General features: G+C 40.9%; 1 protein-coding gene across 3 annotated transcripts in view; it reads left to right on the forward strand.

Moving 5' to 3' along the window:
• The window catches only part of hdac4 (histone deacetylase 4), a 226699-nt gene that overhangs the window by 152949 nt on the left and 59547 nt on the right, over positions 1-14203 (forward strand). For all 3 annotated transcript variants that reach the window (XM_017691600.2, XM_037539185.1, XM_017691602.2), the window contains 4 exons: positions 4922-5050; positions 5179-5291; positions 6684-6800; positions 7759-7966. In XM_017691600.2, the coding sequence (XP_017547089.1) occupies positions 4922-5050; positions 5179-5291; positions 6684-6800; positions 7759-7966 (567 nt within the window). The remainder of the gene's footprint in view (positions 1-4921; positions 5051-5178; positions 5292-6683; positions 6801-7758; positions 7967-14203) is intronic.

Raw genomic sequence — 14203 nt, forward strand, 5'->3', positions numbered from 1 at the left:
CTGCATGCACTTCGCCTCCCATGGTGAAGAAAGTTATCATTCATCCGTGTGGAAAAGATCTCTGGATCAGTGCAGTGTTTCCAGCTTTTCAGTGGCTGTATACCTAAAGACCATTGTAAAAGGCACAAAAAGATCTTGAATTAACAATGCATTATGAATAATCATATTTGATTTTTTACAAAGTTTTTTTGTAATTTGGAGTCCAAACTGTAAACCCAGTGTGTCAGTATTATAGATTACATTTATTCAGTGCATATGAAAGTGCTAAAATTGCTTAATGGAGCGGAGAAAAGGGAATGGTCTGGAGTATATATGGAATTTCACATGGATTCCTTGTATGCTTTTTTTAGGAATTTTGAAAGCTAAATTTGTGATTTCAGATGATTTCAGATGCTTTTCTGTTTGTGTTTTTTTTTTGCTTTATTTTATTTAATCTGTGACTTGTAATCAGTTCATTAGGATCTTCAGGTGCACATTCATTTTATGCATCTAGGATTTTCAAATTGGCATCGCAGATTCCTTTAAAAAAAATCCAAAATTCCAAAAAAGGCCTTTGAACTTATTGGCATGTTGTGTAAACTGGAATTTGAGGGTCGTTCTACTTCAACTTCAGCTGGACTGGATAGAAAGCACACTAATAATAAATGACATTTTAGGGCCAGCTTGTTTTTGGCATCTGTGGCCAGACGCAAAGGCACAAATCAACAGTTGGGTTCCTAATGTTCTTGTTTTAATGCCGATCTGAAGAGCCACCACCCTGTGAGCCTCGCACTCAGCTGCTCCAGCTCATTTCAGCTGTGCACACTTGAGACTTTACTCTGGCTCTAATGATGAGGAGGGCATCAGCATGGCTAGTACATCTGTTCCCTGACCTTTTTTTTTTGTTGTACTTGCCTTTTCACAATTCAGTTTCTACCCAGGGTGCAGATACATAACTATTTTTGATGTGAGTGGGACCTCTTCAGTCTTTGCTAATAGTCCGTTTTATGTATTCCAATCAGTGCAGTAACAGGAGGCCATGCTGGGCCAAATGCTGCTGTTTTTAAGCTTGTGGCTGTGGGAGGTCAAAATGAGGGCTTGAAATTCACCAGTATGTTTAATCTCTCTCTCTTTCTCACACATTCCATATGCTGGGTAATGACAAGAAGCAGGACTTGGAGAGCCCAGATGGTGTGTGGTTGTTTGATAGGAGATTTATTCCTGTGTGGTGTGTTACTTGTTTGTAATAAGGAAATGTTAAAGGCTAATCTGTGTAGAAACACATTCATGGAACAAAAGCATTCCTGTATAGAAAGGCAAGGCAAGATGAGTGCTGTAAATCTTTTATCGTTACTCTTTGGAATCTGATGTTGACTGCGCGACTGTAAAATTCTCGTTATCTGAGTGTCCCCAAGCGCTATTTTGTGAGGACCTTTGTGGACCTTTGTATTTCAGAGGACCTTTGTGGAGTTGTTTTTGCTGCAGGTATATTTCCATAGATACATTGGATTTTCTAGCTGTACAGTACAGCTCTAATGAGTTTGTTTCGTTGTGTAGAACAAAATATCTCTGTTGCCCGACACCACCTCAGTAGCAGAAGACTGCCTCTGTGATACTGTATAAAGCAAAGTGGGCCTAGGTGTATGATATGTTTGTCCAAGTGTCTAGCATCAGCAGATGTCACAGACCACTGCAGTTGATGTGCGATTGGTCATGTAAAAACACACTTCAAAGTCAGCGAGTCCCTGAGTGACCCTGGTCTTCTCTCGAAGGCTCGTTCCTGCCACCTCAACACTTTTCTCGAGTGTCCCTGGCCCCGCTGCACTTCCCATCCATTCTTATTAGGAATCCCAGTGCCCCCCGCTGGCTGCCGTCCAAGCCTGCAGGCTAGTCTACTCAATTACTTTTAAAGTCATCCAGCATAAAATGCTGATAGCATTACCTCACCTGTTAATTTGAGGTATATGATCTAGCCACCTAATGTAACGCCAGTAGTACATTACATGCGTTGCATATAGCACTTCTTAAATTCCCCTTTTTTTTTCTTTTTTGCAGAATATCCAGATTTCGGTCATCTTAACCTGTCACTTGTGTTTCTCAATGTTCCTATGTGGTCTGTCTGATCACTGTCTGATTATTTGGTTAACTGCAGGTATTGCATGACCTCTGTTATTCTGTAATTATACACAATCCTGTAGACTGTTGGCATTTAGGATTGCCGTTGGCTTCTGTCTGATAGAATTGCAGTGGTGGTTATTAGGGTTGTCCATGAGTACACAAGTACTCTGTAACCTGATCCAAGTGCCAGTGAATATGTTGCCAAGGATGTATTGTTAAGGACTTGAGACGTTTGTAAAACAATTTTCACCAACTAGGCTAACTACTCAAGCTGTTAGCCAGGTCCAGAAAGAATGTGTGGATATTGCACAGGGCTGTACTACAGATTCACATATTGCACATGATCCACTGAGGTGAAAGACCTTGTGTAGAAGATGAGGAGTCATCTTGTGTTCTATCAGCATCTTGTTTTATCTTTTAGCCATAGAGTTAGCTACTTAACTTATCTGGAGGGATAACCATCACTACATAGAGCTTATTGGTTTCCTGTGGGTGTTTTTGAATTATGAAGTATGTTTTCAAACGTTTTCTGCTAAATTTTGGTGCTACTTAATTTTTATATGCCTAACAGCAGGATTAACATTCATGAACTGACACCTGCTCCCTTGCGTTTCTGTTTAGAACCAGAATGCTCAACCTAAAGTTCTGTTTAGAAATGCATGTACAGAAATACTGAGATGATGATTAGTTTGTAACCTCGACTGCTTGTTCATCTGTGGTTAGAATTTCTTTCTGTTCACAGCAGGCTTGTGGCTTCTTGCTAGTAACTCTTCACTTAAGAAAAGCGCAAGAGTTTGCAGAGTTTTAAAGGCGGAATAAGGGCAAAGCTTAATCCAGTGCTTGGCAGATGTGTTCTTCATCCTGGACTAATGCCTGAGCTTAATGGCAGGATGCAGTACATTCTTTAACAAAGATGTCTGGGAATGGTCCTGCCTCTTACAAGAATTGCCACCCTTATACTTACCTAGCTCGCTAAGCACAACCACAAGACCAGCTTTTTAATACAGAGTGCTTTTAGAAAAGTACTTTAAGTTGTGGAACTTCTAAGTTTTAGATGTGTGTCAATAAGTGCATTATGACTTGTTTATCTATGGTTTAAAGTAGTGTTTCTAAATGGGTGTGACCAAGGGCAGGAGGCTTCGTGCTCATGCTCCAAATGACTACTGACCGCACTTAACGTCGCCCAAATCCCTGAAGGCCTGACAGTCCACTAATGAACTTAGCATGCACTTCTGACTGGCCAGTGCATATTTGACACAAGGTCTTTAGCTAATCAAGGGTCAAACGGTCATTAGAGCATGCCTCACTAATTGAAGTGAGAGAGATAGGGCAGCGGAAGTCAGAGAGAGAGATTGGGCAGCAGTAGTGGCTCTGATGAAGCAGGCTGTTTGGTTTGGGTGAGAGAATGCTTAGTGGCAGGATTTGTGCTTCACACAGACATGCTCCTCGTGTTGATCTTTTGCTACTAGGTAATTATGTGCCAGGAGTTTGAGGCACCTCCACGGCGGCCTTGAATTGAATGGTCCAGTGCACACCCCGAATTACGGCAGTGCTGTTTGTACACTAAAGATGAGAAAAGTACTGCTTTGTTAAGAGTCCACAAAACCACTAGTATTCATTTCAAGACTGTGCTGTTTGTGGACTTCTCTGAACTTGGGGCAGGTAGCTGTGCCAAACTGGCAGTAGTTCAGATTCTAGTTTGGACCTTTATAAGTACTTCCTAATAAGCAAATCTAGACAGCCTTTTTTTGTGCAGTAAGAGTGGATTATGAATAACTGACCGAGGTCAGAGGATCACCAGCCTTTACAGTTAAATTCACCGAATTTATGACACTTTTAAACTGTTTTTTGTGGCTCTTTGAAAAGTGTAAGCAATACATGGGTTCAGGTATCGGCCACTACTTTGCAACACTATTCTGAGCTCGGTTTCTGGCAGCTCACGCAGTCCATTAAGCAGTGCTGTGCAGTAGAATATCAGGTGGTGAAACATTTGGTCAGGTGTTTCTGCCTAGACCACCTTTGATAGGACTATACCTTGTACTCGTGTATGGTCCTGTCAGCTTTCGCAGTCTTTTTAGCTGTAATCTGTAATGTGCCTTATGGTTACCTCTTCTGGGACAAACATACACATAAAGATGCTCCATATAAAGAATGTCCAAATGTTTGTAAATTGTCTCTTCTGAAATCAGGGCTATTAATAGAGTCTTCTTTGCTGCAGTAACAGCCTCTACTTTTTGGAAAGGCTTTACAGTAAATGTTAGAACATTGCTGTGAGGATTTAAATATGTTTATAAGGGCATTAACAGGCCAGGTACTGATGAGCTCCATCACTCCAGAAAATGCAGTTCTACTGCTCCACATCCCAGTACTGGGAAGTTTTACCCTTTTAGCTTGCTTGGTATTTGTAATGCTGACCTTAGATTTATAGGAGGCTGCTTTAGAGTATCCTGTTCAATTGGTAATGTTTTTCTATGGAGATATTATACAAGCTGTATGTGTGCAGTTGAAACCTTTTGTGAGCAGAATTACTCTGTCAGAGATTAACTTTAGCTTGGTGATTTGCTTAAAGTCAACATGAAAATCAGAACCAATTACTTAACATGACGTATTTCCAAGCGAAGCAGGATTTTCCGGCGGGAAATAATCATTGGTGGGACGTGATTTTATCCGTCGATTTGGGAAATGCTTGCATCATGGAGTCAGACTGAAGCTAGTTTAGTCATGTACGTATTTATGTAATTTTTTTTAATCAGGTGACTTGGCTTTGAACATGTAGTATGTAAGTGTGAATGTGACCTCTTCATGTTTATGCGGTTACCCACAGCTTCTGAGCCAAACTTGAAGCTGCGCTCCAGACTGAAGCAGAAGGTGACGGAGCGGAGGAGCAGCCCACTGCTGCGGAGGAGGGACGGCCCCATCGCCACAGCCAAGAAACGCTCACTAGACATGGCAGGTGAGTGTGCCCACCATTGAGCATAGAAACGAGTGTTATTGTAATCCAAATGCATTATTATACATACAGCATCAATCCTGCATCTGATGATGATGTACCAATGGCATCTACTGTTTGCCGGTTTGTAGAATCAGCCTGTAACAGTGCCCCTGGGTCAGGTCCAAGCTCACCCAACAACAGCTCCAATAACATCACTAACGAGAATGGCATCACTGGCTCCATCTCCAACAGCTCAGTGGAGGTACTGCTCACATCACACTGTAGCCTTAGATACAGTCCTATAGTAGAGTTACTTCTGACCACCGAAACTCACAAGTCTATGATAACTGTTGCTGTTTTGTTGTACTATGTAAATGTAATTACATAATAACATAATGAGTCACATTTGCATTCAGTTTACATTGTGTGTCGACAGGTTTGATTGTACTTTTTCCCCTGTTTGTTTCACACAATTACAGACACATGGCAAAAATGTAAAGAATGTTTTTTTTTTTTTTTATCTTTCTGTAAAACAAACCCTTACATACAATTTGTATAATTTATATTCCCATTGAGTTTTATAGTAGAGGGATATGGGAAGAGGAGGATGCTGAGAGGGCTACAGCCACCCACAGTTTCAGGATTGCAACAAATATAACAAACAATAATTTACAATTTGAGCGTAGTAAATAGCTATGAGTCCATGAGTTTGAGTGGAATTTGTATTTACATTTTATTTATATATTTTCAAAACATGCAGTGGCCATGACCTCTTTAGCACTGCAATTTTGTTATAGCAATCCAAAATGTTTACCTTGCCATCCACTGATAGTGGAGGTGTATCACTAAAATACAGTGAGCACTGTTCTGTGCCCATAAATGCCGTACCTTATTTTTTTTTCCAAATGTATAAAAATAATGCAATAATACCCAATCTTTGAATGCATTATTAAGTATAAGTTACCTCTACCGCTTAGCATGTGCTTTTCATATAGAAGTAATGCAATCAGTTTTGTGGCACATATGTGATTGGTTGCTGCTCAAATCATTTATATAAAGTTTATCCAGAGAGAGAGAGAAGACAAAATAAAGATAGAACATCAGCAGTCTGTCAGTTATCCAAAATGTTTAAATAGCAGTTTGCATGACATTGCTGTGTATATTGCTTACATGGTGTTAGTAAAAGTAAAATTAGCATCCCCACCCCAAAGTAGGGGGCAGACGAGATGTCTCTCGGAACATCTACTTTTAAAAGATGTGTTGTTGATTGAAAAGTTTAGAATCTGCATTCTCAACAGTTTTCTGCTTGTTTTAATTACCTCTGAGTGGGAAATAAGATAAATTTGCATAAATCATTTATTATCGCTGGTGATAAGTGACTGCTAAGAGTCAAGTGTGTTTATTCGAGGTGGTAAATACATAAGAGGAACAGCAGCACTGGTTTTAGACTGTAAAGAGTGAGTTTCCACAGTGCTGGGCTGACACTGTGGCTGCTCTCTGCAGTGCTGTGGATTCTGGCTGCATGTGTATGCTGCTCTTCATACAGCAGCGTGATGTAGACGGGTGACTGCAGGGGTCCATGCACCACCAGACAGGACTGTTAGTTTTGATCGAGAAGTTTATTTATCTGTATGTGTCTACTGCTCTTTTTCAGCCATCTTTGGCACACCGGCTAGCTGGCAGAGAGGGCCCTATTAGCCAGCTGTCTCTGTACACATCACCCTCCCTCCCCAACATCACCCTGGGTCTGCCAGCAACCGGCTCCTCCAGCGTGAGTGCCTCTTTCCCTTCTTCTCTTTCTGTCTCTCTGTATCTTGCTCACTCGCTCCTTGAGTCTCTGTCTTATGACTGGGTGACAAAACAATATTTTTTTTTCTATAACATTATTATGCCTTTTTTTGGTTTCCCAATCCGGTATTAGCAGCAAACACTTTGTTTTTCTTTCATCCTCTGTTTTTGTCTATTAGATCAGACAAAAAGCTATGGTTTTAAAACATTTTACAACTATTAAACATTATGAAATGCATACAGTTACCAAGAACTACTGATTTTAAATCTCATGGGAAAATATATGATAAAATTATATTTTTTATCTTGCACTCTTCCTTTTTGTGTTAGTGTTGTCTCTGGCCCTCCACTCTGTCTCTGTTGTGCTCTCTCTTTTTTAATTTTTTTTTTTTTTTTTTTTTTTAAATATCTGCCACTAGGAGGGCCTGTTTGCGTACACATGGTCGTAGAGCTGAAGAGTCCACACAGAGGGGCCGCTGTGTAGACCGTCAGTGTGCCATATGTGGTTTTTCAGCCCCACTGCCATTTCAGAAAAGGCCTATTGAAAGACAATGAGTGTCCGCTGCTCTCTGACGCAAGCAGCAGCCCCACAAAAAAACCCAACACTCGTATTGATTTTAAGAGAGACAGTCTCTGTTTCTCACCTTCTGTTACCCTTCATATTCTCCTTCTTTCATACTATTCAGTTTTTTTTTTCTCCCCTTTTCCTCTCTATCTTTTCTCTCAATGCCTTCTTTCTGCTGGTTATTGACCCATTCCCCCTTCCATCTTCCCTGCCACATTCATCTGAAACTTTTTTGTCTCTTTTTTTCCACTCCTTGAATAAACTCTTTTCTTTCTTATGTTCATTGGCCACTTGCTTCTTCCATCTCTTCTCCTCCTCTTCCTTCTGCCTCATGCTCTCTTTTCACTCCTCTTCTCCTCTCCTTCTCTTTGACCAGGTGGCCTCTAGTCAGCAGGAAGGTGAGCGGCTGGCGATGGCAGGCCTGCAGCATGGATTACCCATAACCACTCCTTTTATCACTGGAGCCCACCTTCCTTCATACCTGGCCACCTCCGCATTAGATCGGGAGGGAGGCTCCACCCACAACCCCCTGCTGCAGCACATGGCCCTGCTGGAGCAGTCGGCCTCCCAGAATCCTCTGTCAGGTGCAGTTCTCATTACATCACACCGAAGCAGATGCAGCCCAGTTCAGAGCAAAGGAGTAAAGAGAGGCACTATATTGCCAAAAGTATTCACGCACCCATTCAAATCATTGAATTTGGATGCTCCAATCATTTCCATGGTCACAGGTGTATAAAACCAAGCACCTAGGCCTGCATACTGCTTCTGCAAACATTTATGAAAGAATGGGTCTCTCTCAGGAGCTGAGTGAATTCCAGCATTGTACCGTAATAGGATGCCACCTGTGCAACAAATCCAGTTGTGAAAATTCCTCACTACTAAATATTCCACAGTCAACTGTCAGTGGTATTATAACAAAGTGGAAGCGATTGGGAATGACAGCAACTCTGCCATGAAGTGGTAGGCCATGTAAAATGACAGAGAAGGGTCAGCGGATGCTGAGGCGCATAGTGCACAGAGGTCACCAACTTTCTGCAGAGTCAATTGCAATTGGCCTCCAAACTTCATGTGGCCTTTGGATTAGATGAAGAACAGCGTAGAGAGTTTCATGGAATGGGTTTCCATGGCCAAGCAGCTGCATCCAAACCTTACATCAACAAGTGCAGAGCAAAGCGTGGAATGCAGTGGTGTAAAGCACCATCACTGGACTCTAGAGCAGTGGAGACATGTACTCTGGAGTGAGGAATCACACTTCTCCGTCTGGCAGTCTGATGGACAGTTCTAAGTTTGGTGGTTGCCAAGAGAACGGTCCTTGTCTGACTGCATTGTGCTAAGTCTAAATTTTGGTGGATTATGGTGTGGGGTTGTTTTTCAGGAATTGGGCTCGGCCCCTTAGTTCCAGTGAAAGGAATTCTTAATGCTTCGCAAGAACGTGAGGGTTTTGGACAATTTCATGTTCACCACTTTGTAGGAACAGTTTAGGGACGGCCCCTTCCTGTTGCAACATGACTGCGCACCAGTGCACCAAAGCAAGGTCCATAAAGACATGGATGTGCGAGTTTGGTTTGGAAGAAATTGACTGGCCTGCACAGAATCCTGACCTCAACCTGATAGAACATCTTTGGAATAAATTAGAGTGGAGACTGAGAGCCAGGCCTTGTCGTCCAACATTAGTGTCTGACCTCACAAATATGCTTCTGGAAGAATGGTCAAAAATTCCCATTAACACACTTCTAACCCTTGTGGAAAGCCTTCCCAGAAGAGCTGGGAAGATGTTATAGCTGCAAAGGGTGGGTTGACATCATATTAAATCCCATGGATTAAGAATGGGATCTCACTCAAGTTCATATGCGTGTGAAGGCAGATGAGTGAATACTTTTGACAATATAGTGTAGCTGCAAGTATTACTGCATTGTTCAGTTATTGAGATAAAAAGTAATTCAGAATGGTTTGATATAAAATGGTGCAGTCTAGAGAAACTAGTCTTTTTTACAGTGGTGGTTATAGTAACTAGTGGTCATGCTGTCTACAATATAGATATTTTATTTATCATCCAAACAAACCAACACGTATTGTGAATATTTATATGTAATACTGATTGTGGCCTTCCAACGCCCTACATGAGAGGGCGGCAACCCAAATTTTAACACAACAAAAATCAGTCCACCTTGGGAGCCACAACCTTTTATGTCCATTTTACCATCTTGGCTGTAAATATGTCTCATTATGTTCTAGTGTAGACTAACAATATAATATAAATAAAAATGCAGACTTTGCTTTGCTTTTAGCTCAGTTATAGCCACTTTTCTCCCATATTCACCAGGAAAAGTTAAATAATTTCTTGTAAAATGTCTCTAAACAGTCAGCTTCTCCAGCTTCTTGTTCAAATTTTCCTTTTCTACCTTAACTGGTGCCTGAGGTGCCAGAATGTAACTGCAGCCCCTTTTAAGGAGGAACAGGAAAATTTGAGCAAGGTGGAGAAACTGACTTCGGCTTCACAAGTTTTAAGTGTAAGTATAAATTAGTCCATTCATCTCCAAATTACCAATGTCCACCCGAAATCTTTCTCTTTGCCTTTTGTTAGCTATTAGCTAGGCAAGACTGCATGCTAGCCTTTTAAGGTTAAAAGGTGAATTGGCAGGTACAGGCTACAGTAACTACAGAATTTAAGACCATTTGTTGTCAAACTTTTAGAACAATCAGCAGAGTTTTATTTTACTGCAAAGGTGGATCATTTTAGTTTTGCCTCAAGCCGCACAGAGGCATAAAAGAGCCGCATGTTACCAACCCCTGCCCTAAATTGTATTAATAAAATTAGTTTAGTCCAACCCTCCATACTTTCAGAGAAAATGTCTCGGACATCAGACAAATGTATCTGTAACCAATTTTTATGTAGATTTTAGAGCCATTAAACACTTCAGATGTCTGGTTCTAGTCACCACCAATGTAAACTATGCTGACTCTGCAAGATTCTCTAGAACCGAATATTTTACATCAAACCACTCTGAATAACTTTGTTTTCATGGGAGCATCTTAATTATGCAAACATTCTGAAAAAAATGGAATTTCCATTTAAAGCAATAGTTCAGGAATATTAAATTTATACAATTTCCTCCTAACACAAATAGTTAGTCAGCCAACCACTAGCTAGCTTACGCTGACCATTTGCTTGCCCAAATCATAACACACTGGGCATTAATGGTATTGAATTGTTAAGTAATCCCAAAATTGATTTTGTCATTACAAGAAATGGACGAAAGGAAGTGTGAGTGTAGAGCCATATGCTCATAGCATGGTGCATGTCTTCACTCTAAATACTACCGTATGAACGTTAAGCTCTACGTTGGCATCAGATTAGCTCTTTTTTCTATTTTAATAAAATTACTCATAGACAGTGTTAATTAGCCTCCCGCTGAGCTTGGGCTGACAGCAGTAGTCAGGGTCAATGCTTCTTGCAAGCAGAAAGGGGATGGGGGGCTTCCCTGACGCAGTTTGCTGTCTGCTCTGACTGACGCTTTGCTGTATCATGCCTGTCTCAGCGAGGGGGTGAACCTCTTCCCCCCCCCCTACCCCTCATCTGTTCAAGAGATAATTGAAACGAGCATATTGGAAGTGTGCAGGACAAATGCAGAGCAGAGAGAGGAAAAAAAGAGAGCAGGAGAGAGAGAACAGAGCAGATTGTGCTTTACCACTGATCAGCACTGTTATAATGATACTTAAGAAGGGTCGAGAGGAAGTGTACTTGTTCTAGTAATGGACATTTCAGAGCTATATCAGGCAGTGGAGACTGACCTTGTTCATGTGTGATGGTAAAATATACAACCCCAATTCCAATGAAGTTGGGACGTTATAGACAGAATACGATGATTTGCAAATCCTTCTCAACCTATATTCAATTGAATACACTACAAAGACAAGATATTTAATGTTCAAACGGATAAACTTTGTTTTTTGCAAATATTCACTCATTTTGAATTTGATGCCTGCAACACGTTCCAAAGAAGTTGGGACAGGGGCAACAAAAGACTCGGAAAGTTGAGGAATGCTCAAAAAACACCTGTTTGGAACATTCCACAGGTGAACAGGTTAATTGGAAACCGGTTGATTGTCATGATTGGGTGTAAAGTGTGCATCCCTGAAAGGCTCATTCGTTCACAAGCAAGGATGGGGCGAGGTTCACCACTTTGTGAACAACATTGTTGAGAACAATGTTTCTCAACGTGCAATTGCAAGGAATTTAGGGATTTCATCATCTACAGTCCATAATATCATCAAAAGATTCAGAGAATCTGGAGAAATCTCTGCAAGTAAGCAGCCAGGCAGAAAACCAACATTGAATGCCTGTGACCTTCAATCCCTCAGACGGCACTACATTAAAAACTGACATCATTCTGTAATGGATATTACCACATGGGCTCAGGAACACTTCAGAAAACCATTGTCAGTGAACACAGTTCGTCGCTCCATCTACAAGTGCAAGTTAAAAGCCATATATCAACAACACCCAGAAACGCCGCCAGCTTCTCTGGGCCTGAGCTCATCTGAGATGGACTGACACAAAGTGGAAAAGTGTCCTGTGGTCTGACGAGTCCACATTTCAAATTGTTTTTGGAAATCATGGATGTCGTGTCCTACGGGCCAAAGAGGAAAAGGACTGTCCGGATTGTTATCAGTGCAAAGTTCAAAAGCCAGCATCTCTGATGGTGTGGGGGTGTGTTAGTGCCCATGGCATGTGTAACTTGCACATCTGTGAAGGCACCATTAATGCTGAAAGGTACATACAGGTTTTGGAGCAACATATGCTGCCATCCAACATCTTTTTCAGGGACGTCCCTGCTTATTTCAGCAAGACAATGCCAAGCCACATTCTGCACGTGTTACAACAGCATAGCTTCATAGTAAAAGAGTGTGGGTACTAGACTGACCTGCCTGCAGTCCAGACCTGTCTCCCATTGAAAATGTGTGGTGCATTATGAAGTGCAAAATACGACAACGGAGATCCCGGACTGTTGAGCAACTGAAGTTGTTCATCAAGCAAGAATGGGAAAGAATTCCACCTACAAAGCTTCAACAATTAGTGTCCTCAGTTCCCAAACGCTTATTGAGTGTTGTTAAAAGGAAAGGTGATGTAACACAGTGGTAAACATGACCCTGTCCCAACTTCTTTGGAACGTGTTGCAGGCATCAAATTAAAAATGAGTGAATATTTGCAAAAAACAATAAAGTTTATCCGTTTGAACATTAAATATCTTGTCTTTGTAGTGTATTCAATTGAATATAGGTTGAAAAGGATTTGCAAATCATTGTATTCTGTTTTTATTTGTTTTAGACAACGTCCCAAATTCATTGGAATTGGGGTTGTACATAACAAGCTTAGGATCTGCCCAAACTGCCTAGTTCCTGTTTATGGATGCATTTAAGCTCACTTTCTAGATTATTCCTTTCAGGTTGTCAGAAGAAAGAATTGAACTGCAGTTCAGATTCACTCTCACATTTCAGAGCTGTTTTTTATGTTCTGAGTGAATTCAGTCTTCTGAGCCGTCTAAACTGAAGTGGAACAAACTGCAGCCGTTCTCACGTTACATGCAGAGTAGTTTAATAGTAGTTAATGAATCATTTCTAGTGGTTACTAAGTTTAATACCTGAAGAACAAGGCTAGGGTTCATGGGATAACTATTTCCTTTAACTTTTTAAGTTAAAGGAATAGTCCGGTGAAAAATCTAATTTACAGTTTTGATCTTGGTCTTTGTTGATTATCCGCCAAGACATGTTGTGATGTCTGAACTTAGCTGCTTTTTTTTTTTTTTAATCACAAGAGCTACTAGGTTTACCCTAAGCCTAATTTAAAGTCTATAGCCACCAGATTGGCATCATGTGAACTACAGGCCATAATTCATAGTGCACATCCCTCGCACAGTATTGCTATTGGTAACCGCAATATTTTTCAATACTGTGTGACATGAAATGGCTTCAAAGCTCTATTGGCCTGTTCCTCAAGCTTGTAATTTGTCACAACCAGTTCGGTATTTTAATGCCACATGTTACTGACCCCACATTTCGTCTAGGAGGCTGTGGGATCAGAAGTGTATGGCAATAAAATACTAAATTGGTGGTGATGGATTACAGGCCTGAGGAATAGGCCAATAGAGCTTTTGAAGCCATTTTAGTAAAACTAACCGCAATAAAACAGGTGTGTTATGATACCTAGTACCACAAAAGAAGGATCAAATTGAGGATAGCACCAAAGAAAAGAACAAAACCTAACCATGCTTGCTTACACTAAAACAAAAAGTACTTGGCTAATCTAAAAAAGGAAACCAACTAACTACATTTGTGGTGCCCACCCTCTGACCTAGGAAACTAAACAGAATAGACATCTAATGTGGTGTGAATGTATATGCAAGCCTCTCTTACCCGTTTAAAACCCCAGGTGGTAAGAACAATCCCTTGTAAAACAAAGTTAAAAGTGTGGTAAAATACCAAACAAAAGCACCTCCTGTAAAAACTAAAAAAAATAATAATAAAACACAACATACATCTGATCAGTCCACTCTCACTTCAGCCATCTTGAAGGCCTCTTTTAAAACATAGGCTCCTCCCCCAACTGCACCAGCCAGACCTCTGATTGGTCCTCCTCACAAGGCGGCTTGCAGAGCAGGTACCCCTGTGAAGAAAGTGACCAGGAGAGAGAGAGAATACTTACACGTAACTCTACACTTTTCCATTCTTATAACTGCACATCGCTGCTTATATCTGAATCAGTATAATTAGATATTTCCTTTAAAATAAATCTGCATCAAACAGATGTCCAACATTAACCA

The sequence above is a fragment of the Pygocentrus nattereri genome, chromosome 6 (assembly GCF_015220715.1).
Source record: "Pygocentrus nattereri isolate fPygNat1 chromosome 6, fPygNat1.pri, whole genome shotgun sequence".
Classification (NCBI taxonomy): Eukaryota; Metazoa; Chordata; class Actinopteri; order Characiformes; family Serrasalmidae; genus Pygocentrus; species Pygocentrus nattereri.